At 36.8% G+C, this 25,501-nt stretch overlaps 1 protein-coding gene and 1 long non-coding RNA gene across 5 annotated transcripts in view; both read right to left on the bottom strand.

Annotated features, from left to right (window-relative positions):
* The window catches only part of LOC103783633 (uncharacterized), a 173,931-nt gene that overhangs the window by 87,557 nt on the left and 60,873 nt on the right, over positions 1-25,501 (bottom strand). The gene's annotated exons all lie outside the window — the stretch shown is intronic.
* LOC100984658 (small ribosomal subunit protein eS25-like) lies at positions 11,536-12,807 on the bottom strand. Its single transcript, XM_055094251.2, has one exon. The coding sequence runs from the start codon at positions 11,990-11,992 to the stop codon at positions 11,618-11,620; it is 375 nt and encodes a 124-aa protein (XP_054950226.1). The 5' UTR covers positions 11,993-12,807; the 3' UTR covers positions 11,536-11,617.

Genomic DNA, 25,501 nt, shown 5'->3' with positions numbered 1-25,501 from the left:
ACCCACAAACAAATTCAGGCCTGGATGTCAAGACATTATAACTGGCCAGGCCTGGGTCAAAACCTATTTCTCAGGAATGGGATCATATACTAACAAATATGGCAGCCCCATAGACCCATGGGGTTTTGGAGAGGATTGCTGGACAAAAAAACATTTAACAAAAAAAAAAACAGCAGAAGCAACAACAACAACAACAAACCACATTATATTCTCTGTATTTTGGGGAGTACTAGCAGGTTCCTTTGAAAGATTAATTTAGGATTTGTATGTTAGGTGTACGAGTTAAAACATTTTTAGTTAATTGGCTTTCAAATACTTAGAGCAACAGAACTCTTTCAGACAAAACTTACTCAAAACACCTACATAATAAGCAGATAATAATGGAGCTGCTGATTTGATAGGAAGTAGGAGCCCCAGAATCCAATTTCTTGTCTTTCTCTAATTCCATTTCCCAGCAACCAATGAGCCACCTTGTTCACTCATTCAACAAATATTCATTGAATATTTCTGCCTCCACATTGTGCTAAGTGATAGAAAGATATTCGTTGAGTAAAAACAAATATAATCTCTCTTTCTGGAGCATAGACACAGTTTGAAACCCACTATTCTGGGTAATATTGGGGGGTTGGGGAGAAGGACAATGAAGGATTAAGATAGAAAAGTGCTGTTTTAGAAATACTGACCTGGTGGTTTTAGATGTTGTCAACCCGATTTGGGGAATATTAGTCATGTTGATTAACTGGAAAACTATTGAAATAGCCAAGACATGAAATGTGTGGTCCAAACTAGAGAAGAGGCAGAGGAAATGAAGAGTGAATACAAGAAATATAAGGTAAGAAAAATTGATGAGTCTTGGTGACAACCTCTTAATGGATCTGGCTAGTATCTATTAATGCATGATATTAAAACAATCCCACATACATTTAGAGGCACTACGTCTCCCCTCCCACTTTTCCCACTCAATCAAATTTGCAATATATTCCAATCCACATCACTGCACTTACATATTAATCATTCATGCATTCTTGACAGCCCATTTCAGTCCTATTCTTTCAGCACCCTGACCACTCACACATGTTTCTTATGGTTCCAAGTACAACAGTCTCTCCTGGCTGATGGCAGCCCATCACATTCCTCATGTCCTCTTTGCATATAACTGTAATCAATATTAAATTCCTAAAAATTTACAGTTCAACTAACATCAAATACTCCTTTAGCCAAGATATCATTCTCTGGCTTCTCAGGGACTTGTTTTGTGTAATATGCAAAAAATTTTTAATTTCCCTTTACATATTTTAAGTTCAGTGTGTGGTTATATAAGATAAGGTCTATTTTTCTGGCCTTGGTGATGACTCAGTATTTTTGAAGCATCTTGGGCTGAAGATGCTTGCACAATTACCCCCTTGTACATTCACTTTGCAATTTAGATTTTTCTAAGAATTTTGCAAGATTACCTCTAGAAAGATCCTTTTGAATTATTGCTCCCCACTAACCTGTCACAGGTGAGGGAAACTGAAGAGACTACATGCTGGACTTTTAAGCTGCAGCCTTGTGTTCTTTTGCTACTAGAAGATACAAGAAAAGGCAGGGGCACATATACTTTATGACAACTCACCATAAAGGAGCAGGGTAATTTTTATTGGTCACTGAAATCCTATTCACAGGCAAATCACTGCAGGCAAAGATTCAAACTTAATTTCTGCTTCAGTGCCTTTTTTCTTTGTGTATTAGAGTTTTGTCTGCATATTACTAAGTATCTACCTAGGCCACAAGCAACCTGAAAACAGAGACTGTGTATTGCATGTCCTAATATCTCATACACTACTTTATTGGGCACACAGATTCTAGACCACATTTCATTTATGTATTTATTCATCTCACAAAAATTTATTGAGTACTTACTATACACCAGGCACTGTTCTAGGTGCTCGGGTTATGGAAATAATTAAGGAAAACATGGTCCCTACCCTCATGGGGCATACTGCATAACAGAAAAATTAGAAATTGAACAGGGAGGATCTGGTAGAAAAGACAATATTGAACAACTAATAGAAGTATGATGAGGTTTCTAAAAGGGAAGTGCAAAGTCTGAAAGAACAACTATCGGGAGATTACCACCCCTCCCTCACTTATCTTCTGAACATCCCTCCTCCCCTGCCTCATCCCTCCCTTGATCCATGAGTGAAACTGGCATCAGGGACACAAAGCATGAGTGTCACCATTCTGTGACTTCTGTGTCTCTTGGGGCCCCTATTGGTTAACATATTTTGGCACATCAAAGCAAGTGACTCAAGCACAAGCTTGATAGTAGCTCCCAGGAGGGAACAACTGAGAGTGACAAACCTACATTCATTCATTCATTCATTCATTCAGCAAACATTTATTGAGCATTTATTCTGTGCCAGTTACTATGAGCAAAACAGTCACTGCCATCATTGGAGTACTCATGTGCTGAGAAAGATGTATTTTAAGCAAAGGATCACACAAATAAATGTAAAATAAGTCCTACATCATGCTCTAGAGGGTTAGGAGTATATATAATGGAGGGATTTGACTTCTGTAATATATTCAACACAAGTAACCCATGATCTTATGATCCCAAAGCCTGAACTCTCAATGTCTATGTCACACTGAAAAGTCAGCAAGTGCATGATCACTGCCAGGCCATTTTCCCCCATATTTAGGCAACTCTGATTATTAGAAGAGTTCTTCCTTCTGTGGAACCTGAGTTGGCACTCTACACAATATCATTGTTCTAACCACAGGAATCACACATAAAAAGTTGACATGACTTTTTTTTTGAACGTTAAAAACAACAACAACAACAACAACAACAACAAAAAACTAGCAAAACTTCTTCCATCCCAATCCTGGATTTCAAACCTTCCATTCCATGGCATGCTTATAAAGTTCCCACCCCATCTTTGTCACTTCCCTTTGGACTTGTTGTATAGCCCAAGGTTGACTGACAGATAGCTGACACACCCCATTTCCCTATCTTCATACTCATGGAAAACATTGCATATTGATCCCTACGTACTTTACTAATATGCCCAGATGAAGTCTTGTAATCAATTTCAGCACAGCTCTCTAGCTCTGATCAATCAAGTAGTGTTAACAAGAGGGTGAAATCTTGTTGCTATCCAAGCCTAGCTATGTCCCTCTAAAAGTGAAGTGTGCAGAACTAAATACAAGGCTCAACACTGGGTTCTAATACTGGATCTAAACTAACCACCATTCTAGCCTCATTCTGAAGATTTTAAACTTTATTATCAATGCTTCCTTCCCTAGATGTTCCATTACCTGGCATGCTCTTGCAAATAATATATGGAGTGGTGACATACAGGCACATAAATTTATATCCTGCCTTCACTATTGACCACTTTCTATTTATTTAATACTTAAGGCTCATTGTAACCATTTGTAAAATGTAGCTAACAATGCCTGCTTCACAGAGTGGTTGTGAAGAACTTTGAGACAATGTAAGCATATTTACCAGATCTTTGATACATTTTCTAGTGTATTTTTTCTTTCCTGACCACTTATGGCCTAGGACAGTCTTTTCCTAGTTCTAGATCAACCAAAAGACTCCACAAAAAATTGTAAATTACTCCAGAAAAACTAAAATAAAATAAAATAAAATGTTCTTGGTTTAGGTAAGTGAACAGTATAAAGATGTCAGTTTTCTCACTGCTGAAAGAAATCAAAGATTACACAAACAAATGGAAAAACATTCCAACCTCATGGATTGGAAGAATTAATATTGTTACAACGGCCATACAGCTCAAAGCCATCTGCAGATTCAGCACTTATTCCTATCAAACTACCAATGTCATTTTTCACAGAATTAGAAAAAAACTATTCTAAAATTCACGTGGAACCAGAAAAGAGCCCAAATAGCCAAAGCAACCCTAAGCAAAAAAGAATAAAGCCAGAGGCATCACATTACCTGACTTCAAAGGTACATTACCTGACTATAAGGCTACAGTAACCAAAGCAGCATTGTACTGGTACAAAAACAGACACATAGACCAATGAAACAGAATAGAGAACCCAGAAATAAAGCTGCACACCTACAGCCATCTGATCTTCAACAAAATCAACAAAAATAAGCAATGGAGAAAGGACTTCCTGTTCAATAAATGGTCCTGGTATAGCTAGCTAGCCATATGCAGAAGAATGAAACCAGCCTGCTACCTTTTACCATTTACAAAAATTAAAATGAATTAAAGATTTAAATGTAAGACCTCAAACTCTAAGAATCCTAGGAGAAAACCTAGAAAACACCATTCTGGACATCAGTGTTGGGAAAGAATTTATGACTAAGTCCTCAAAAGCAATTGCAACAAAAACAAAAGTTGACAAGTAGGACCTAATTAAACTAAAGAGCTTCTGCACAGCAAAAGAAACTATCAACAGAGTACACAGATAACCTACATAATGGGAGAAAATACGACAAACTATGCATCCAACAAATGTCTAATATCCAGAATCTATAAGGGACCTAAAAAACTCAACAAGAAAAAAAAAAAACTCATGAAAAAGTGGGCAAAAGACATGGACACTTCTAAAATGAAGACATGTAAGTGGCCAACAAATAAACGGGAAAATGCTCCACATCAGTAATCATCAGAGATAATGCAAATCAAAACCACAATGAGATACCATGTCATAGCAGTCAAAATAGCAATCATTAAAAAGTCAAAAAACAAATGCTGGCAGGGCTGTGGAGAAAAGGGAATGCTTATACACTGTTGATGAGAATGTAAATTAGTTCAGCCACTGTGGAAAGCAGTTTTGGTATTTTTTTTAAAATATGGAATCTCACTCTTTTGCCCAGGGTGGAGTGCAGTAGCATGGTCTTGGCTCACTGCAACCTCCGCCTCCCGGGTTCAAGTGATTCTCCTGCCTCAGCCTCCTGAGTAGCTGGGATTACAGACATGTGCCACCACACCCAGCTAATTTTTGTATTTTTGTAGAGATGGGATTTTGCCATGTTGACCAGGCTGGTCTGGTCTGGAACTCCTGACCTCAAGTGATCCGCCTACCTCAGTGTCCCAAAGTGCTGGGATTACAGGCGTCAGCCACTTTGCCTGGCTGAGATTTTTCAAAAAACTTAAAACAGATCCACCAATCAACTCAGCAATGCCATTACTAGGTATATATCCAAAAGAAAATAGGTTGTTCCACCAAAAAGACATATACACTTGTGTGTTCATCGCAGCACTATTCACAAAAGTAAAGACATGGAATCAAACTAGGTGTCCATCCACACTGAACTAGATAAAGAAAATATAGTACATATATACCATAGAATACTATACAGTCATAAAAGGAATGAAATCACGTCCTTTGCAGCAACATGGATGTGGCTGGAGGCCATTATTCCAAGAGAATTAATGCAGGAACAGAAAACAAAATATCATGTTCTCATTTATAAGCTCAAATCACTGGAGTAAAGATGGACACTCTTAAACAAACGGTCCTGGGTAGTCATTTGGAGAAAGACAAAATTAGATCCATCTCTCACATCATCCATATTAATAAACTTCAAATAAATTAGGGATCTAAATATTTAAAAATAAAACTGTAAAAGTACTAGAAGAAACTATGAGTAAACTCATTTTTAATCTCAGTGTAGGGAAAAGTTTTCTAAGGATGACTCAAAATCCCAAGGCAATAAAAAATAAAAAAAATCAGAGGCAATAAAAAACAAAATTTATAAATTTTACTACTTGAAAATAAAAAATATTTTATATAACAAAAGCACCACAAAGAAAGTCAAAAAGTGACTGACAAAACTGAGAGAAAAGATTTACAGCATATACCACAGACAAAGAGCTAATAGTTTTAACATATGAAGAACTCTTAATAACTGAGACACAAAAGACTGAAAACTCAATTTAAAAAAATAGGAGGACAGGCGTGGTGGGTCATACCTATAATCCCAGCACTTTGGGAGGCCAAGGAAGGAGGATCACTTGAGCCCAGGAATTCAGGACCAGCCTGGGCAAAATAGTGAGACCCCCATCACTACCAAAATAATAATAATAATAGAGCATGGTGGTATATCCCTATAGTTCCAGCTACTGGGGAAGCCGAGGCAAAATGATCACTTGAACCCAGGAGTTGGAGGCTGCCACGAGCCATGATCACACCAGTGCATTCCAGTGTGGGCAATAGAGAAATTCTGTCTCAAAAAAAAAAATTAAAATTAAGAATATAAAAAATGGGAAAAGACATGAATGGGCAATTCACAAAAACTGGACATTAAAAATGGCCTTCAGATATATGGGAAAATGCTGAAATTCATTCATAATTAGAGAAATACAAATTAAAACACAGTAAGTATCATTTCTCACCAGACTTGTTAAAGTTTAAAAACTTGACGACACATTCTGTTGGTGATGCTGTGAGAAAAAAGTCATTTTTATGGGTTTTATGTAACAATTATACAAATGGTACAACCCTTCTGGAAATAAATTTGGCAATACCTAACAAAACTACATACATTTTTACCTTTCAACAGCAATCCCACTTCTAGGAATCTACCCCAAAGATATACTTTCAACTATGCATTAATACATATATGCAAGGTTATTCATTGCAGCTTTGTTTGTAGCTGTACAATACTGGAAGCGACCCAAATGCCCATACATAGTAAAGTGGTTGAATAAACTATGATACATCCACACCATGAAATACTATGCAGTGGTAAAAAAAGAATGAAGAAGGTCTCTGAACAGGCATGGCATGATTTCCAGGACATACTGTTAAGTGAAAAAGGCAAGGCCCGAAAGAGTATCTCTAGGACATAAGAAGAAGATAGAAAATACAAAGGTGTCTGCTCTTTTGTGCAAAAGATCTAAAAGAAGGATAAATAGAAGCTTAGTAGTGTGGTTACCTAAGGAAGCAAGTGGAAAAAGAGAAGAAAAGAGGTGAATGGAAACAGAGTTTTAGGGATGAGGAGGGAGTCACACTTCTCCAAGTACTATTTTTGTATAGCTCTGACTCTTAGAACCACAGTTTCACAAACCCTTCACATATCCTCAAAATAAACAAAAACTTAAAATCAACCAGGATGCAAGGAAAGGAGAACCCAGAACCAAGTAGAAACACTAACAAATGAACCTAATCATACACAAATGAATAACATAACCACACTGAAATGGATGGGTAACTAACCTAAGTAAATATGGGAGATAGTGTCTCGATAGGCCACTGTGTGGCTAAAAAACATTAATTTGGCCTAACTGATCAGACACCGACTTAAAACAACTGATCAAGATAAAGTCCTCCAGCAATAAGACATATCAAGATCATTACTCCTGGATAATGATACCTTGAGAAAGATACAGGTGTATTTTTGTAGTGCTCTTGCCAAAAACACACAGCCTCAATCCAATCATGAGAAAACATTCCAAATTGAATGACATTCTACAAATTAACTGACTGGTACTTATTAAAAGTGTGAATGTCACAAAAAAAAAAAAAAGGAAAGACTGAGGAACTGTTATAGACTTATAGACTGAAAGAAACTAAGGAGAAATAAATAAATGCAATCTGGGATCACTGTTAGCATCCTAGTACAGAAAACAGGCATTAATGGAAACACTGATGAAATTCAAATAAGGTCTTCTGTTTAGTTGCCAGTATTGTACCAATGTTAATATCCTGTTCCTGATCATTTTATTAGGCTTATGTAAGATGTTAACTTTAAGGAACATGGGGTAAGGAATATAAGGAATTCTGTACTACTTTTACTATTTCATAAGTCTAAAATTGGTTTAAAATTTTAAAAGTATTTTTTAAAAGACTTCAATGGGAAGTAGAGAGGGCCATTGGGTCTTATGATGTTGGGAACCCCCAGCAGAGCAGGTATCCCAGTCCTTGAAAGTCTGTGGCCTTTTGTGCCTATGTTCATATGAGAGCCTAGAGCTCATATGTCAACCTCACCACTAGAGTTGAGGTAATGCTCTTCAACCCTGTGGCCTGTGGCCCAAACTAGGGGACTGGTTAATAACTCACGGTTTATTCATACACTGAGATGCCAAAGGCCAATTAAAAACAAAGTTGTAGACTATTTAATAATTCTATATCATATTTTCCAGAAATTAAATAGGTTAATATAGATAGAGACAGAGAGAGAGAGAGAGAGATTGACAGAGAGAAAATTTGGAAAAATATTCTCCCAAATGTTAATAGTAGCTACCACTGATTGGTGACCATATATTCTCTGCTAAATAAATAAAAAAGAGTTATTTTAAAATTAAGCAAGGAGACTTCTGGTTTTAAAATGGTGGAGTAAAAACATCTGTCTCCTTTCTCTTCTCCAAAGTCACACTGCAACAAGCAGAAGAAGGAAAACAGAATGCAAGTTCCATCCTTGAGAAAACTAGGAAATGACTGTAAATCTGAACCATGCTGTGAGGAAGGGGCTGCCTAATGTAGAGTCTACTGGGAAGAGCCCAGTGGGAAGAGCCCATTAAATTGGCCCATGAGGAAGACAAAGCCAGGACCCACCGGAAAATGCAGAGCCCAGACAACCCTGCAGAGCATGTGCTCTCCTAAGAAGTGGGACAGCAACCACCAATTCCTTGTCTAAACAATGGTGTTGGAACATGCAGGCTTAGAGGGGAAACTTCTTTGGTGCTTGTTTGGCACCTTAGAGAAGTAGGGAAGCTGGGACTGAAAGCAGAACCGCACAGACATGACATTTCAACAGGAAGCAAGTTATTGGTGAGATGAGGCAGGATAGAGGAAGATCCTGAACTCCAAGCTGGCACTTCTGGTAAGCAGTGAAAAAATAAAGGCAAAGTGATTCTCTTGCATACCCACATACTCACACTAACACAACTCTGTGTTATAAAAAGCTTTATTACCATATCAGTTAAGATGAAGTTCAACTACGTAACAAAAAAACCCAAAAAACTTTAACATGATTATTTTTCTCTCATTTAAAAGAATTTCAAATGTTCTAAAATTGATTGTGGTGATGGTTGCACAACTCTGTGAACAAACTAAAAACCATTGGATTGTACACTTTCAAGGGGTGAACTGTATATATAAGTTATATCTCAAAAAAGCTATTTTTTGTTTTAAAATTTCCAGGAATAAGATTTGTATAGTGGCTTCATGGTGTCATCAGGAAGCCATGCTCCTAACTTTTTGCTCTGTTACCCTCCGTACATGGCTTCCATCTTCAAGCACACCTCATGGTTTTAGATGGCTTCCGGAGCTCTGGTCATTAAATCCATATTCTAGGCTGCAGAGATGAGGAAGAAGGCTCCATTTCCCTCTCACATTTAAGGTACTTACCTAAAAGCCAACTCAACACTTTTGCTTTACATATTCTTGGACAAAGATCAGTCATATGGCTATAACCCCCTGCAAGGAAAGTTGAGAATTTTAGGGCTATAGCTGAGCACAGTGACAATGAATACAACCTGATTTCTGTTGTTTTAGAAGAAAGGAGAAATGAGTGTTGAAAGATACAATTAGTAGTTTATGCCACAACTATGAACCACAGAAAATTCTTTACAGCTCAAAACATAACCCTGTCCTATCTCCTGCAAATAGTCAGAAAGAACTTATCTCATTGAAAGATAAACAGTGATTAAAAAGAAACCAGTATACAAACTATGTAAAGATATTGCAAGAAAAAAAGGAGGAAGGAAACAGAAAAAACAAATGGCAGATGAAGAAGGAACATTTGTTTTTTTTTTAAAAAAAAAAATGTTGTCACCAGGCAGACAAAATTATGATCAAGCATATTGTCATATATTTTAAGAATTTTTAACAATCTTAAAGCAGAGATACAAGAGCCAGGGAAAAGATGAATAGGCATTACTGAAAATACTATAAGATACACAGAATACGGGGCTAAAAAAGTAAGCAATAGGAATATATATGCAAAAAGATAGAACTATACAAGCCCATCAAAGTTAAATGAAAATGTAGATAACTGGCATCCTTGGATTATAGGTGTTCAAAACAACATTCAAAAATAACAAAAAAGAATCAAATGTACAGTGTGATAAGAAAAACTGATGAAGAATGAGTGACACTAAGATTAGCCTAAAAGTTATGAGATTTCAGAGATAAAGGAAAAAACCCTTTAATCATGCAAAAAGACCAAGTCATTAATGTAGGTAATGGAAGTGTAGGTGGGAATCAAGTTGACCTCTGATATCTCTACAGCTTTATTTACCTTTAGAAGATAAAGGCGCAATGCTTACAAATTTCTTGCAGTCCAGAGAGTTTAATTAGCTAATCAGTTAGAAAACTTTTAAAGTAAAAGACCAGATGGTAAATATTTTCAGCTTTGTGGCTCGCACAATCTCTGTCACAGCTACTCAATTCTGCTGTTGTGCCTGAAAGCAGCTGTGGACAACATATAAATCAAAGGGCATGGTTGTGTTCTAATAAAACTTTATAAAGACAGGCAGCTTATTGGATTTGGCCCTTGGGCCATAATTTGCTGATCCCTGAGCTAAACTATCATTCAAATATAAAGGCAAAAGAGAAGCATTTTTGAAGTTTGACATCTTCAGGCATGTAATCCACATAATCTAAAGTGTTAGAAGACAAACTTTAGTGCACAAAAGATAAATGAAGAAAGTGAAGCAAGAATACTGGCAAGAAATAAAAAGCTAAAATATGCTCTACTACCTGGAGAACAGAAAAAGAGGCATACCTTCCGGCTCCTTTGGCAGCAAGTGCCTTAGAAGCCCCATGACGTGAAAGGATAATTCAAGAAACCAAGACATCTGTTGGAAGCCATAAAAATTATGATCAGTTCTAAATAAAGAAGGTGATGTCACATTTGCAGAGCCCTTTTAAAAACATCTAGAGATTCACAGAGATATTTAGATTGTTAACCCACAGTAACAGCTAAGTAAGAGGGGCCTCAATTTTCTCAGATGTGAAACACCAGGGTTGAATTAAATCAGAGACGCCTCAGCCCTGACTGCTCATGAGAATCACCTGAGGCATTTTTTTTTTTTTAATGTCTATGCCTGGGTTCCATCCCAGACCACTTAAATTAGAATTTCTGGAGATAGAAAAGACAGTATTTTTTTAAAGCTCTCCAAATATTCAGATATGCAGCCAAGGGGGAAAACCACCAAATTAGATGGTTTGTGAGGTAATTATCAATTCAGATATTCTATAAATATATATGTATATAATGTATATATAAAGAATTATCCAAAACTTAAAAATTTAGAAATTGCTACATAAAAGAGGCAAAACTACTTAGTCAATTTTGGATGCATGTTTCTATTACAGAACTTTGAATTATGGTCCGTACTGGTCTACGTCACAGGGGCTTCTAAAAAAAAAAAAACCTAAAGACTTAATGCCATCCTGATGTACATAAACTAGTACTTATTTGTGAATAAAGAAAAAAGTAGGTAACTTCTTCTGACAAGGTAATCAATTCCTTACTTTTAAAAGAAAAGTGTCCATGTCAAGTATTTGTAAAATGTCAAATGTTCCTCAGTTTTGAAAGTCTAAGGTTTTGGCATGGCGTTTGTTCGCTTTTAAAGAGCATTTCTTTCCTTTTTTTTTTTTAATAAAGTTTTATTTTTCCAAATGTACAGTTGGTTGGACCTATTCATGCATCTTCACCAGCAGCTGCAGCATCTCTGCCCTTGGTATTTCTGGTGTAAATTACTTTAGCTCTGTGCTTTGAAACCAGTTTGATAAGTCCTTTACTAAGGAGCTCCTGAAGGGCTGCCCTGGCCAGGGAGCCTCGAATCTTCAGTCTCTCAGAGACCACAGCTGGGGTTATAAGTTTATAATTGGGAACTTCCTTACAGAGTTTGTCATAGGTAGCTTTGTCAAACAAGACTAAGTTATTGAGCTTGTCCCGAACTTTGCCTTTGGACCACTTCTTCTTTTTGGCCTTGCCCCCGGATTTGTTAACTGGGTCTTTGTCTTTCTTGGCCGACTTTCCAGCATCCTTCTTCTTGTCATCCTTGGGTGGCATTGTGAAGCTCGGACAGCAGCAGCAGACACCGCAGCCTCGCTAAGATGTCGGACAAAAAGGACTAAAGAGCATTTCAATAAGACTGATCTCTAATCTACTTACTGAACTGCTTATTTCCAGAAATTAGCAAACTCAAAAAGAGATTTAAACACATGAAGAAAAATAAATGAATCTCAATACAGAAACAAAATATTTTCCTAGAGAAGCCAGATAATCAGTAATGATTAGGGTGACAATAGTCTCAGTTTGCCCAGGGCAATCCTGATGTGCACCTGTTATTCCAGAGTAATTATTAATAGTGTTCCCTTTCACTCTTACATATTTTCTGATGTAGGTAAGAAATTATATGGTAACTCTACTTTTGATGCTAACAATAATAAACGAGTTGTATCTCTTCATTAGAGCAGATACAAAGATCCATGCTTGGAAATATATTAACGATGAACAATGAGGCCGGGTGCAGTGGCTGACGCCTGTAATCTCAGCACTTTGGGAGGCTGAGGCGGGCAGATAACCTGAGATCAGGAGTTCAAGCCCAGCCTGGCCAACATGGCAAAACCTCATCTCTACTAAAAATACAAAAATTAGCCAGGTGTTGCAGCGTGCGCCTGTAGTCCCAGCTACTTGGGAGGCTGAGGCAGGATAATCACTTGAACCCGGGAGGCAGAGGTTGCAGTGAGCTGAGATTGTGCCGCTGCACTCCAGCCTGGGCAATAGAGCGAGACTCCATCTCAACAACATCAACAACAACAAAAAACAAACAAACAAACGAACAAACAAAAACAATGTATCCTCACATTTAGGAACCAAATCTTTACCAGCAGTGCATAATTGGTAATCAGTCTTAGTCTGTGGTGTGGGAGGCGGAGCTAAATCATGCAGTTGAGGCAACAATTAATGTTTTCACAAAGGGATGTCAAGAGATATTTAAAGATAGATGCTAGAAATCCAGTTGGAATTGTTGGTAATGGGAGCAGAAGAGTTTGGGTGGGAATCAGAAATGACTTGCCAAGATGCTGGGAGGAAAGCAGATCCAAAGACCAGGGTCCCAGGGACCAATTCTGATGAGGAACAATAAGGGGAGGGAAAAACCCCAGACAGGAGCCAGGGAGGGTCTGGTATAGAACAATTGTGCGAAGAAACTTCTGGCTGTTTTCTCCAGCTTTTTATTGACCTAATCTCACCACAAGGATGTCACTCAGAGAATTAAATTCCTGGCACTTTTGTAATTTCTACAAAAAAAAATTAAATGAAGTCTATTCTGGCAGATTTTGTTAATTCAGACTTTTAATTAATTCAAACTGCTCAATTACTTAAAAAAATTTTTTTTTCAAGTCAGTAAGCCTGACTTTCAAAGAAAAGCAATCAAATGGTTTTTGAAGATAATTATCCTGGACTAGTGTTATTTGATCTTCTAAGATTTTCATGTGTTAGGTGGAAAATTAAAGTCTGCAAGGAACACAAAGATAAAGTGTCAGATCAGTCACATCAATCCTGCCCAGGGCAATACTGATGTGCATAATCAGTCAATGGAGGAACAAATGTCACTGTCACATCTTCATGTAAAAGAAGGAATGTGACAGCATTCTAAAAGTGAGTTATAATACTTATTCATTCAACAAATGTTTACTCATCTTCTATTATGTACATGGCAGCATGCTTATGTGGCAAATTACGGGTGTTTGTGAAAACGTGAAAAATGAACTACGACAGCAATAAATAGGTATATAATGGTAATGGAAAGACACCTCATGGCATCCTTGATCTATTCATTCTGAGAATGGTTCATTACTTATGGCTCCTAAAAAAGGCATGGACTTAATCACTAAGTTAGTAATCTATGACCCCTCGAAAGCAGAGCAACACGTCAAGCTCTTGGCTTTCCATGTGCTGGGTTCAGATCCTCAAAAGTCTCAGCTTCATTTCTTATCCTAGGGTTTAATAAGCCATCCCCATTCCCTTCCAATAAATTCTTCATTTACTTAAGTTAATTTCAGTGGATTTATGTTTGTTGCAAATAAAGACCCTAAGACAGATAACAAGGGTGAATTTGATATTTTAATATAAGAAAGTAACAATAGTGTTCCCTTTCACTCTCACACATTTTCTGATGTAGGTAAGAAATTATATGGTAACTCTACCATTGATGCTAACAATAATAAATGAGTTATTAATAATATTTGGTATAATTCCTGTGAAGAATATGACAACTAAAGAGAATTTCTTCTGGAAATGAATGGATTAAATATAAAAGGAAGGGGGAAAGCCCAGTGATACATAAGATATAATCTTAATGGGAATTCTTAAACTTGTCACCAGGAGCATAGTGAAGACCATTTGGGTTAAGACAAAGTGAGAGAGAAACAGAGTTAATCGTTATAGAAGGATGCTACAGCCTATTCAATCAAATAAAAATTACAGATAATCAATTCCTTTTTAAAATATACTGGCAGCCCTGAGTTTTCATAATGACATATTTATACTCCTAAATTTACTTTAATACTTGAATTTGGACATTCATCCATGAACTTTTTTAAATTTTTAATTTAAGTTCCAGGATACATGCGCAGGACGTGTGGGTTTGTTACATAGGTAAACTTGTGCCGTGGTGATTTACTGCACCTGTGAACCCACCACCTAAGTATTAAGCTATCCATGAACTTTTGAAAAATGTTTCAAGCTATCATTGGGTGAAATTGGCCATTGGTTGGCCAAAACAGCTTAGTTTTAACAATGTAGCCGCCTTTGACCTTAATACAGTGTATATGCGATTATGAGTATCTATTATATCTCTGTAGTTATTTTCTAAAATATGAGTGTGGAATAAAAGGGTGAACATATTAATGCTACTAATAAAAAATATATTTTCCTAAACTTATTACAATTAAAACCAAGATTGAGGTCATTAGGTATGTCAAAAGTAGCCCATCCCAGCCTGGGCAACATAGTGAGACCCTGTTTCTGCAAAAATTTAAAAATTAGCCTGGGGTGGTGGCACATGCCTGTAGTCCCAGTTACCCTGGAAGGTGAGGTAGGAGGATCACTTGAACCCAGGAGGTCAAGCCTGCAGTGAGCTGTGATCATACCACTGCACTCCAGCATAAGTGACAGAGTGAAATCCTGTCTGAAAACAAAAATAGCAGAGCCTTTGCCATCAATTGAGGTCACTGGAGTCAAGACGCCAAACTGATGCTTGGTTATAAAGGAACAAACTAATATTAAATAAATTGAATTAAAAAGTAGAACATCATCAACTTTTATTTTATCTTTTCTTTCACTCTGTCATCCAGGCTGGAGTGCAGTGGTGCAATCATAGCTCACTGCAGCTTCAACCTCCCAGGCTCAAGCAATCCTCCCACCTCAGCCTCCCAAGTAGCTGAGACTACAGGAATGCACCTCCATGCCCATTTGCTTTTTTTTGTAGAGATAGGGTCTTACCATTGATCAGGCTGGTCTCGAACTTCTGGGCTTAACCAATCCTCTCATCTCAGCCTCCCAAAGTGCTTGGATTACAGATATCAACCACTATGTCCTGTCAACTTTTGTCTTTTCTAAAAGTTGTGGTATAATTAAGGATTCTTTATTCTTCTGGAAACAGAGTCCTCCATTATAATACCTAAGTCTACGATTCAATATGTGTGGATCTGATTTCCTGCACAGTCTTGGGGACATTCATGTACTAAATATAATGGACTGCTTCTATGACAAAACTGGCACAGAGGTAAGCTATATGTTCATGGGAAACTCTCACAACATTTACTAGAAGTCTTTGCAGCTCAAAATAAAGTAGTTAAAAACTGTTTTACTTACCTTACTGACAATATCATCTCTGAAATGACAGCAGATACAGCAAAGAGACTGCTATTTTTGGACCAATTTCTGTCTTACAAGGAAGAACTGAATGGTTACCATGTCATCTTGGAATTTGTAATAAGAAAGAAAATATAGGGCAGAGGCTGGCATGTGCTGAAGATGTTAAGAAAGCAGATGTCAAGAACTTCAAAGGAAAGGAAGGAGCTATAGCACAGAGGGTAAAAGCTCAGACTATAGACTCAAGAAACATATAAGTTTGAATCCCAGGTGCGAGACTTACCAGTTGTGTGACATTGAGCAAGATATTTAACCTCTTTAAGTCTCAGAGTTTTCCTTTGTAAAGCAAGAACAGCAAAAAGAGCACAAACTGCCTAGGAAAATCACTTAACCTAAGCTTGTTGTTTTCACTTGGAAAAATGAAGGAAGTAATAGTATATACCAGGTAGGTTTGTTGGGAATATTAACTAAGAAAATGCACATAAAATACCTAGCACTGAGTTTAACAAAAAGTGAACATTTTTAAAGACACATACACACACACACACACACACACACATTATTTACAGTATTTCATGGACTCTAAAATTCTAAGAAAGAAGAAATTCATGAAAGAAACTAGTCTGCCTAGCTCCGATTTAAAATAAATAGAAGGTGAAATAAAGGAGGATACAACTAATAACACAAAAGGCTATCATTGCTATTATTATCTTCTAAGAATAAAGTTTTAAAAAGCTATTGCTCAGAAAGAAATGAGGTTGGCCGGGCACAGTGGCTCACACCTGTAATCCTGTACAGTGAGCCGGGCGCAGTGGCTCACACCTGTACTTTGGGAGGCTGAGGCAGGTGTATTACCAGAGTCCAGGAGTTCGAGACCAGCATGGGTAACATGGCAAAACTCTGTCTCTATAAATAACATAAAAATTAGCTGGGCTTGGTGGTGTGTGCCTGTAGTTGCAGCTACTATGGAGGCTGAGGTGGAAGGATCGCTTTGAGCCCAAGAGGCCAAGGCTGCAGTAAGCTGAGATCGCACCACTGCACTCCAGCCTGCGTGACAGAGTGAGACCCTGCCTCAAAAGGAAAGAGAGTGAGAAAGGAGGGGGACAGGGAGGGAGGGAGGGAGATGAGGAGAGAAAAAGAAAGTAAAAGATTATATTTCTCAAGACAAAATGATTTCCTCAGCATTCAAATACTTCTTGGGAACATCTATGCATAATTACCAGATGAAAAGAAGGCGAGGCTGCATAATTTCTATTTGAGGTCTACATTTTCCAGCAAGAATGGTCCTCAACTGGCTATGGAAGAAGAAGCCAGCCAGAGTGTATGTATCAACAGGAGTATGTTAACAGAGAGAAAGGGAAGACACAGTTCCTACTTTACATGTATTCAGGTCTCCAGACCTCTACACTAGGTGGTATCTCAAGACTTTTTGCAGGATAATAAATGCAATTGTTTGGAATAAAAAGATTTGTTGGAACAATGAAGATCTGAAATTATTCCGTCAAAGAAGCATATATAAAGATAGAGATATGTTTATTTAAATAAATTGGCCATCTAGATTCTTCATGGATTTTATTGTGCTTTATAAAGCACACATAGTTTACTTTGATGCATTCTTATGTAGAATATTTAATTATTTAAGCCAAATAAGATGTTTCTAAAGCCAGTCAACCATTAGTAGTTATTATCCATTACAAAAATTTGCTCCATCATTCTTAGGACTGACAAGGAGGTCAGTGAAACTAATTCTTAATCATCCAACAAGGTTTTGAGTACTTATTATGTGCCAAGCGAACTGGGAATATAAAAAATGATCCCTTTTTTATATGGGGAGGTACCCAACTATGTGAGCAGGTTGGAGTTCAAAACATAGTTTGACATACTAAGCATAGGGGCAAGAAAACTGCTGCAGGAACACAAAGATAAATTCTGAGTCAAAAGATAAAAGAAAAGGAAGGTTGTAGGTAGGGTTGATAGAAAAACCAACAAGTTATATGGCACCACAAATCAGAATGGGCCTCCAACAAAGCAGAACAGACTTCGGCTGTAAGTACTCAGTAAAGGAATACTTACAGGTGCTAGCTGAAAGCTAGCCCTAGTTAGAGGGGAGGCCTCAAAAGAGTAACAAAATTTTGATAAGTGTAGAGTGAGGGTTGGGAGGGACTCTAATTTGAGGGAAGAAAATAGACCAAAAAAAGTATTGCATAATATGCAACCAAGGACTTCAAGTTTTTTGATAGGTTGTCATGGCTGATCCACAAGATTTGCATAAAGATGTACGAGATGTGGCTGAAAAAGCTATTGAGGATCATTAGTAACTTTGAGTACCAGAATAAGAGTTTGAATTTAATTACATAATAACCACAATAATAGCTATGATTTATTGAGCACATACTATGTGACATAATCTTTACATGCATTATCTCATTTAATTCTCACAATAACCCTATAAGGAAGGGAAAATTATAATCTCTGCTTTACAAACTGAGGCTTAAAGATGTTTATTCACTGCCCATGTTCATAAAGTTAGTTAAGTATTGGAATTTAAATTCAAATCCATAGCTCTCTAAATCAAAAACTCGTAGCCCAAATGACAAAGCTATACTCCCTTGACAGTGGAGAAAACTGGGAGCAATGAGAATTTTTAAAGGGGGAGACATAATCAAAACTACATTTCTATAAGAGAGAATACAGTGGATATAGGGGCAGTGGATTTCCTGGAGAAGTGAAAAATTGAAAATGACAAGACTAGTTAGAAAGTTATTAGTTCAGGTGAGAGACATGAAGACATAAATGAGGGCCATAGTAATAGAGAAAAGGGGATAGATAAAGACACTGGAAGGGCAGAATGAAGAGAACTTAATGTGTTAGTTTTCTATGCTGCATAGCAAGCTAATGCAAGTGTAGTCAGTTAAAGCAACATACATTTGCTATCTCACAGTTTGTGGGTTGAGTCCAGGTGTGGCTTAGCTAGGTCTCTGCTCAGGTCTCACAAGGCTGCAGTAAAGGTTTCAGTTGGGTTACATTCCTATCTGAAGGTTTGACTAGGGAAGAATCTGCTTCCAAGCTTAATTGGGTTGTTGGCAGAATTCTTTTTTTTTTTTTGTAGTTATATGACTGACTTCCCCATTTTTCTTGGTACTTACTGGCTGGAAACCACCTCTTAGCTCCTAGAGGTCACTCTCATATTCTCACCGCATGCTCTTTCTTCTGATCACATTACAGTTTATTTCTTCAGAACCAGCAAGAGTACATCTGCTACTCCAAATGTCTGGGCTCAGGAAGGCTAAATCCCTGTTTTAAAGGGCTCATCTGATTAGGTCAGGCCCACCTAGGATAATCCACTTTGATTACGTCAAAATCAAGTGACTAGGGACCTTAATTCCATCTGTGAAATCCCTTTGCCTTTGCCATATAATGTAACCTAATCGCTAGAGTGACATCATCATATTCATAGGTCCCACCTACGCTTAAAGGGAAGAAATTATATAGAAAGTGTTAAACCAGGTTGCAGGAATCTTGGGGACCATCTTAGAATTCTGCCTACCACATTTAACAGCTGGTTTGATATAAAGAGAAGACAAAAATAAGTCAAAGTTTTTAGCCTGAGTAATTTAGAGGATAGTGATAATATTAACTGAGATATGAACTGAGATATGACACATAAGAGGAAAAGAGATTTAATGAGAAAGATTATGAATCTTGCTTATGAGTATTCATCTTGCAGTAACAGTGGTACAACCATTTATCCTAAACCAATTCCATCCATTTGTTTCAACAGTACCTAATGTTTAATTAAATGGTGTGGAGAAGAGGGGTTTCTTACATCTGAAAGTAATTCTATCATAATGTACATAATTATTTTTAAATGTTACAAATGGCCATGAACTTGAGAAACAATTAGTAATTTATTATGTTTTAGATTCATGTCTTCTTCCTTTAATCCAGCAACCAGTCACAGAGATTTTTTTTTAGTTGTTTTGATAAATGCTCCTTTCAAGCTCCGTTATTTCTGAGAAATAGCCAAACATCTTTTTCCTCCAGGAATGTTTATTCTAAAATACACCCAGTAATAGCTGAATGAGTTGTTAGGCAAGTAGATAAGTGAAATACCCAAAATAACCAAGGCAATATTAGGGTTAGTACTAATATAAATTAGAATAAATAATCTAAACTCTCATTTTAAACTATCTGAATTATCCCATGGCTTTTGGGTTAAGGCAGATCACACATTCCATGGTACACACGGTAAAATGCAGAAAGCTATTATTGCTTGGAAAAGTGCAGAAAATAAACATTTACTGGGTGTCTTCCTAATGCCAAGCCTTATGCTAAAACTTTCACATATGCTATGCTATCTCATTTCATTCTAACAACTCTGAAATAGGGATAATATTAGCCTCATTTTTTTAAATAGATAAGGCAGTTGAGGCTGAGAAGTTAAACATTTTACCCAAGCTAAGAGGTAGGAAAGGCCAGGTTTCCAACCTAAATATAGCTTATTCTTCATGCCTTATTCTTTTCACTATTATTCTCTCTTCAATCCTCAGATTAGTTGTAACTTCCTCTAAGAAGCCTTCTGTAACCACCCTCTGGGACTTCCAAGACTATGCCAGATGTACATTCCCACCACCATGTTTTCCCATAGCAACCAATTAGTGTCAAAGTTAAGTGCTTGAGTTCTAGGACTGCACAAACAGGATTCAAATTCCACAGGCCAGGATTCAAATTCCAGCTTTACACTTGCTAAGTTTATGAACTTGCAAAATTGACCAAGCCTCAAGCTTTTTCAGTAAAACAGGAATAAAATTACTACCTAGCTCAAGGGATAGTTGAGAGAATGACCTAAGAAATACACCCCTATTATTGTTATAATTATAATCAGAAGATGTATTCTACTTATTACACTGAGTTGCAATTGCCTGTTCACTTTTCTGTATTCCATACTGGAATGTAAAATCATCCCTGAAACACAGGCTGCATGTCGTTAGTTGTGATTTCCCCAGAGCCTAGCACAGTGCCTATCTGGCACATGGCAAGCACTTGAAAACCTCTGCTGAAGGAAGGAATGAAGAAAGGAAGGGGGGGGGGTCGGAGGAAGATATGACACTTCCCATTAAATGGATGTTCTTGCTTTTCCCTGGCATAGTCTCAACAAAGGCATGAGAATGCATGCAGATGAAAATAAACCATTACTTCTCTTGATTATATTTAAGGATCAGAAACCTTAGAAAGTGGAGTTTGTTATGACATCCTTAATGCCAAGTATGATCTAGAACTCCTAATAGTTAAATGGTGCCTGGAAAAGGACAAAGTCCAGGCAGGCTTTCAGTAGGTGAACATTCTCTCTCTACGAGATATGAGCATCACCCTTGCCCCCATAGCCTGAGAATAATGTGCTAAATGTGAATGACTTCCACATAACTTCAAAGCCACACACAGGACAGTCCCTCCTCCCAGCCAACCACTAACTCCAGGGCTGTTATGAAAAATGCCCAAGGCTCCCATTTTTTAAAATTTATCTCAGCTACGCCTATTTCCACTTTCTCATCTTCAGCTGGTAACAGACTTTATTCTTCTGGTGGAAAGAGCACATTTAGATTTAACTGTATATTATTTGCACCCATGTGAAACCCTACATACAGGGAGAACAAAATATCCAAAAAAGTGTATTTAATTCATACAGGGTCAAACAGTTTGGGCACTCATAGGCCATGATAATAAAAGAGGATTCTTCATATTTTTCACATTTCTTATAGGCAAAGTGACAGGTAAAAACGCAAATTAGGAAGAAGTAACCACAGAGAAGAGAGATGAATATAAAGACAAAGAACTCTATTCATTTGTGATGCAAAAATCCATTATTAGGAACAAATTTTCTCCGACAGTCTTGTGGATGCTGCATAATTCAGAGAGCCCAACTGTACTTAGGAAGTGATGGTTAAATATTGAAAATCTGATTGGAAGACGGAGGTGGCTTCCTGCTCTTTCCTGTAATTGCCTTGTCTGATTTTTCTCATGAACAATGTATCACTGGAATTTTTGACTATGATAGAGTGCACCTCCTGAGAGTTCTGCCCTGAAGGCTAGGACTCCAACTCTGCAGGAGCTATCTGATGGAGAACTTCATATATCTCCTCTGCACCTGTCATTCCTCTTCCCTTGTGAAGCCCCAGGGTGTTGTGTGGAACTCACGAGCCTCTCCCCAGCCCATCTCCCTTCACCCTACCACCTCATGCAGCCTAATGAGTTGGAGAGACACAGCCAGCCCAGGCTTCTTATTACAATCACATTCCATTTTCTTCAAATAAACCCTGCTCAGAACAAAGGCTTCTGGGCACAGCCTTTGTTGTGGATGTTTAAATCATAACATTTTGGTGGGATCCAGAATATCATGATGATTGCTTTCAAGTAATTTGTAATATACATGCTTAGCAGATGATGTAACCGCATATTGCTGCTGTGCTTTTTGCTCCATTGCTTCATGCGGCGTAGTTTTCTATGACAGTATACTCCACAAATGCAAACAGATGTATTTCCCATGACCTTAACCCCAACAAACAAAGTTGTTTTATGTATTTCCCGGTTCACATTTTTGAGGGCTTCAAAATGCAGTCTCCTAAGGTCTTTCAATACTTGTGCTTTTCATGCTTTTAACCATTTTAGGTATTTCAGGAATGTAATAACACTAATGAGATATCAGAGCAAGAAAAATAAAAAAAGCATGTAGTCTCCAACCCTAAAAAGTTTATTTTAAACATGTTGGTTTCCTTTAAGCTTTGCTTTCAATTAACTGACTAAAATGATAGAAAAGAGCTTTGTGAAGTTAAAAATATTAACAAAAAGAACACCCAAGAGAAAAACATCTAGAGTAAGGTGATTTGAAATACTGATGTGAAAATCTACCAGAAAGAATTCATAACACATTTTGAGATCACTGAACAACGAAGTGGGATTTAACCTAAAAGAGTTAAAATGGTATATAAGGTCTATTAAAATCATCCCACCTCAAATGTTATAGTTATCTCAGCCATTTCTTGTTTTGTGTTTTTTTATTTTAGGGTTTAAGGAGACAAAAATAATTTTGAATAGCTAGGAGTGTCCCTTATTTGTGCCTGCTAACATAGGCATTTTTCTAAGGGATCTTTACCATGTGGTGTAGTGGTTTAATCACACTGGCTTTGAAGTCAGACAGGCTTGAGGCTAGAACATTTTTAAAAATTTCTTACAACTGATTTTTTAAAATTATAACTCTTATTTTGAAATAGTTTTAGATGCAAAAGTAATTCCATATATAGTACAGAGAATTTTCATGTACCCCTCATTCAGCCTTTCCTAATGATAATATCTTGCATAACCATAGAACGTTGTCAAAAGTAAGAAACTGACATTGTTACATACAATACAATAATAATAAGTGTATCACAATAGTACAATACATTATTTGGATTTCACCAGATTTTGTGTGGACTTCTTTTGGGGGTATGTGCATGTGTATATCGTTCTATGATTGGTGTAACCATCACCAGTCAGTATACAGAACTGTTTTATCACCACAAAGAAACTCCCTTGAGTTACACCTTAATGGTCATATCCTACCCCCAATCCTAACTCCTGGCAATCATAGATCTATGCAGCATTATGATTTTGCCACATCAATAATATTATATAAATGGAATCATACAATATGCAACCTTTTGAGACTGGCCTCTTTCACTATGCGTAACTCTTTTGAGATCCATCCAAGATGTTACATGAACCAGTTAATTCCATTTAATTTTTGAGCAGTATTCTATAGTATAGATGGCCCACAGTTTGTTTTTGTATTCATCAGTTGTAGGACATTTGGGTTGTTTCCAGTGTTGACCGGTACAGTATAAAGCTGCTATAAACATTCATGTACAGGTTTTTGTGTGAACATAACTTTTCATTTTTCTAAGATAAACACTGATGAAAGAGATTGCTGGGTCCTTTGGTGTGTGTATGTTTATAGGAAACTGCCAAACTATTTTCCAAATTGGCTATGCCATTTAACATTCCTCATCAGCACTTGGTACTATCAGTAATTTTTATTTTGGTTATTCTAATAGGTGTGGTAGCACATATAGCTTTAATTCGCATTTTCCTAGAGGCTATTTTTTCGTATACTGATTTGCCACCAGTATGTCATCTTTAGAAAAGTGTCTGTTTAAGATTTTGACCATATTCTAATTGCATTGTTTGTTTTCTTACTACTGAATTTAGAGAGTCCTTTATATATTCTGGATATAAGTCCTTTATTAGGTAAGTAATTTGCAAGTATTTTCTCTCAGTCTGCAGCTTGTTTTTTCATCTTTGTAGCAGGTATTTTACACAGCAAAATACTGTAATTTTGATGAAGTTTAATTTACCAGTTTTGTTTCCTTGTTAATGCAGGGCAGAGATGGAAGTCAGGGTTTCACACACAGGCTCCACCAGAGAGGGCAGGGCATTACTGCAGGACAGGGGTTCAGGGTAGTTATGGACTGAATTATATCCCCCAAAATTCATATGTTGAAGCCCTAACCCCCCATGTGATTTTCTTATGGCTTTTTTTAAACTTGACTATATAGATATCCAAAATGAAGGCAAAAGAAATGAGAAACTATCTTATGAAAAGTGAAAATAATCATATTAGGAATATAGGATGAAATACTTGGAAAATATTTTTTAGCTGGTCTTCCTGCCAGCCATAGGAAAAACGAAAACTCATTGGTTATCTAATTCTCCTCCTTTCTTTTTGCTTCTTTTTTTCCTCCTTTTCTACCTCCTGGGGTACTGATAAAATTTTCTATACTCCTTTTTGCTCTGTGAATTCAGAAGCTATGGAGAATATTACTCTCATTTTAATGGTTATTCTTAAGTTTTAAAATGATAAAATATGTATTTAAATAAGTTTTAAAAATATATACTTTATAATTTTAAAACTATATCCTTTTTTCAGTGTTTTTTTTTTTGGAGAGTATAAAGTCATTCAGCATAGTATCTCTATCTTCCTCTCAAATAGGACAAAGATGTTAACACATTAAGTATCCAGTGAAGACTCACCTTATCTTCTATTATTGTGGTTTAGCAATTTGTTTCACTTTTTAATTGAAAAAAAAAAAAACCTTATCCACTTAATTTTTTTTGAGTTTTCATTCAACTTTTAAAGAAATTTTTTCATTTCCATAGGTTATTGGGGAACAGATGGTGTTTGGTCACATGAGCAAGTTCTTTAGTGGTGATTTGTGAGATTTTGGTGCACCCATCACCAGAGTAGTATACACTGAACCCAATTTGTACTCGTTTATCCCTCAGACCCTTCTCACCCTTTCCCCAGGTCCCCAAATTTTATTGTGTCAATTCTTATGCCTTTGCATTCTCATAGCTTAGCTGCCACTTATGAGTGAGAACATACGATGTTTGCTTCTCCATTCCTGAGTTACTCCAATAATGGTCTCCAATCCCATCCAGGTTGCTGCAGATGCCATTAATTCATTCCTTTTTGGGCTGAGTAGTATTCCATTTTATATATATATGTATGTATATATCACAGTTACCACATATATATCCATATATATATCTAGATATAGATATAGATATATCTAGATACTAGATATAAATATAGATATATCTAGATACTAGATATAAATATAGATATATCTAGATACTAGATATAAATATAGATATATCTAGATA

The sequence above is a fragment of the Pan paniscus genome, chromosome 9 (assembly GCF_029289425.2).
Source record: "Pan paniscus chromosome 9, NHGRI_mPanPan1-v2.0_pri, whole genome shotgun sequence".
Lineage (NCBI taxonomy): Eukaryota > Metazoa > Chordata > Mammalia > Primates > Hominidae > Pan > Pan paniscus.
The sequence above is the reverse complement of the archived record's forward strand: the minus strand, read 5'-3'. Positions and strand labels throughout refer to the sequence as shown.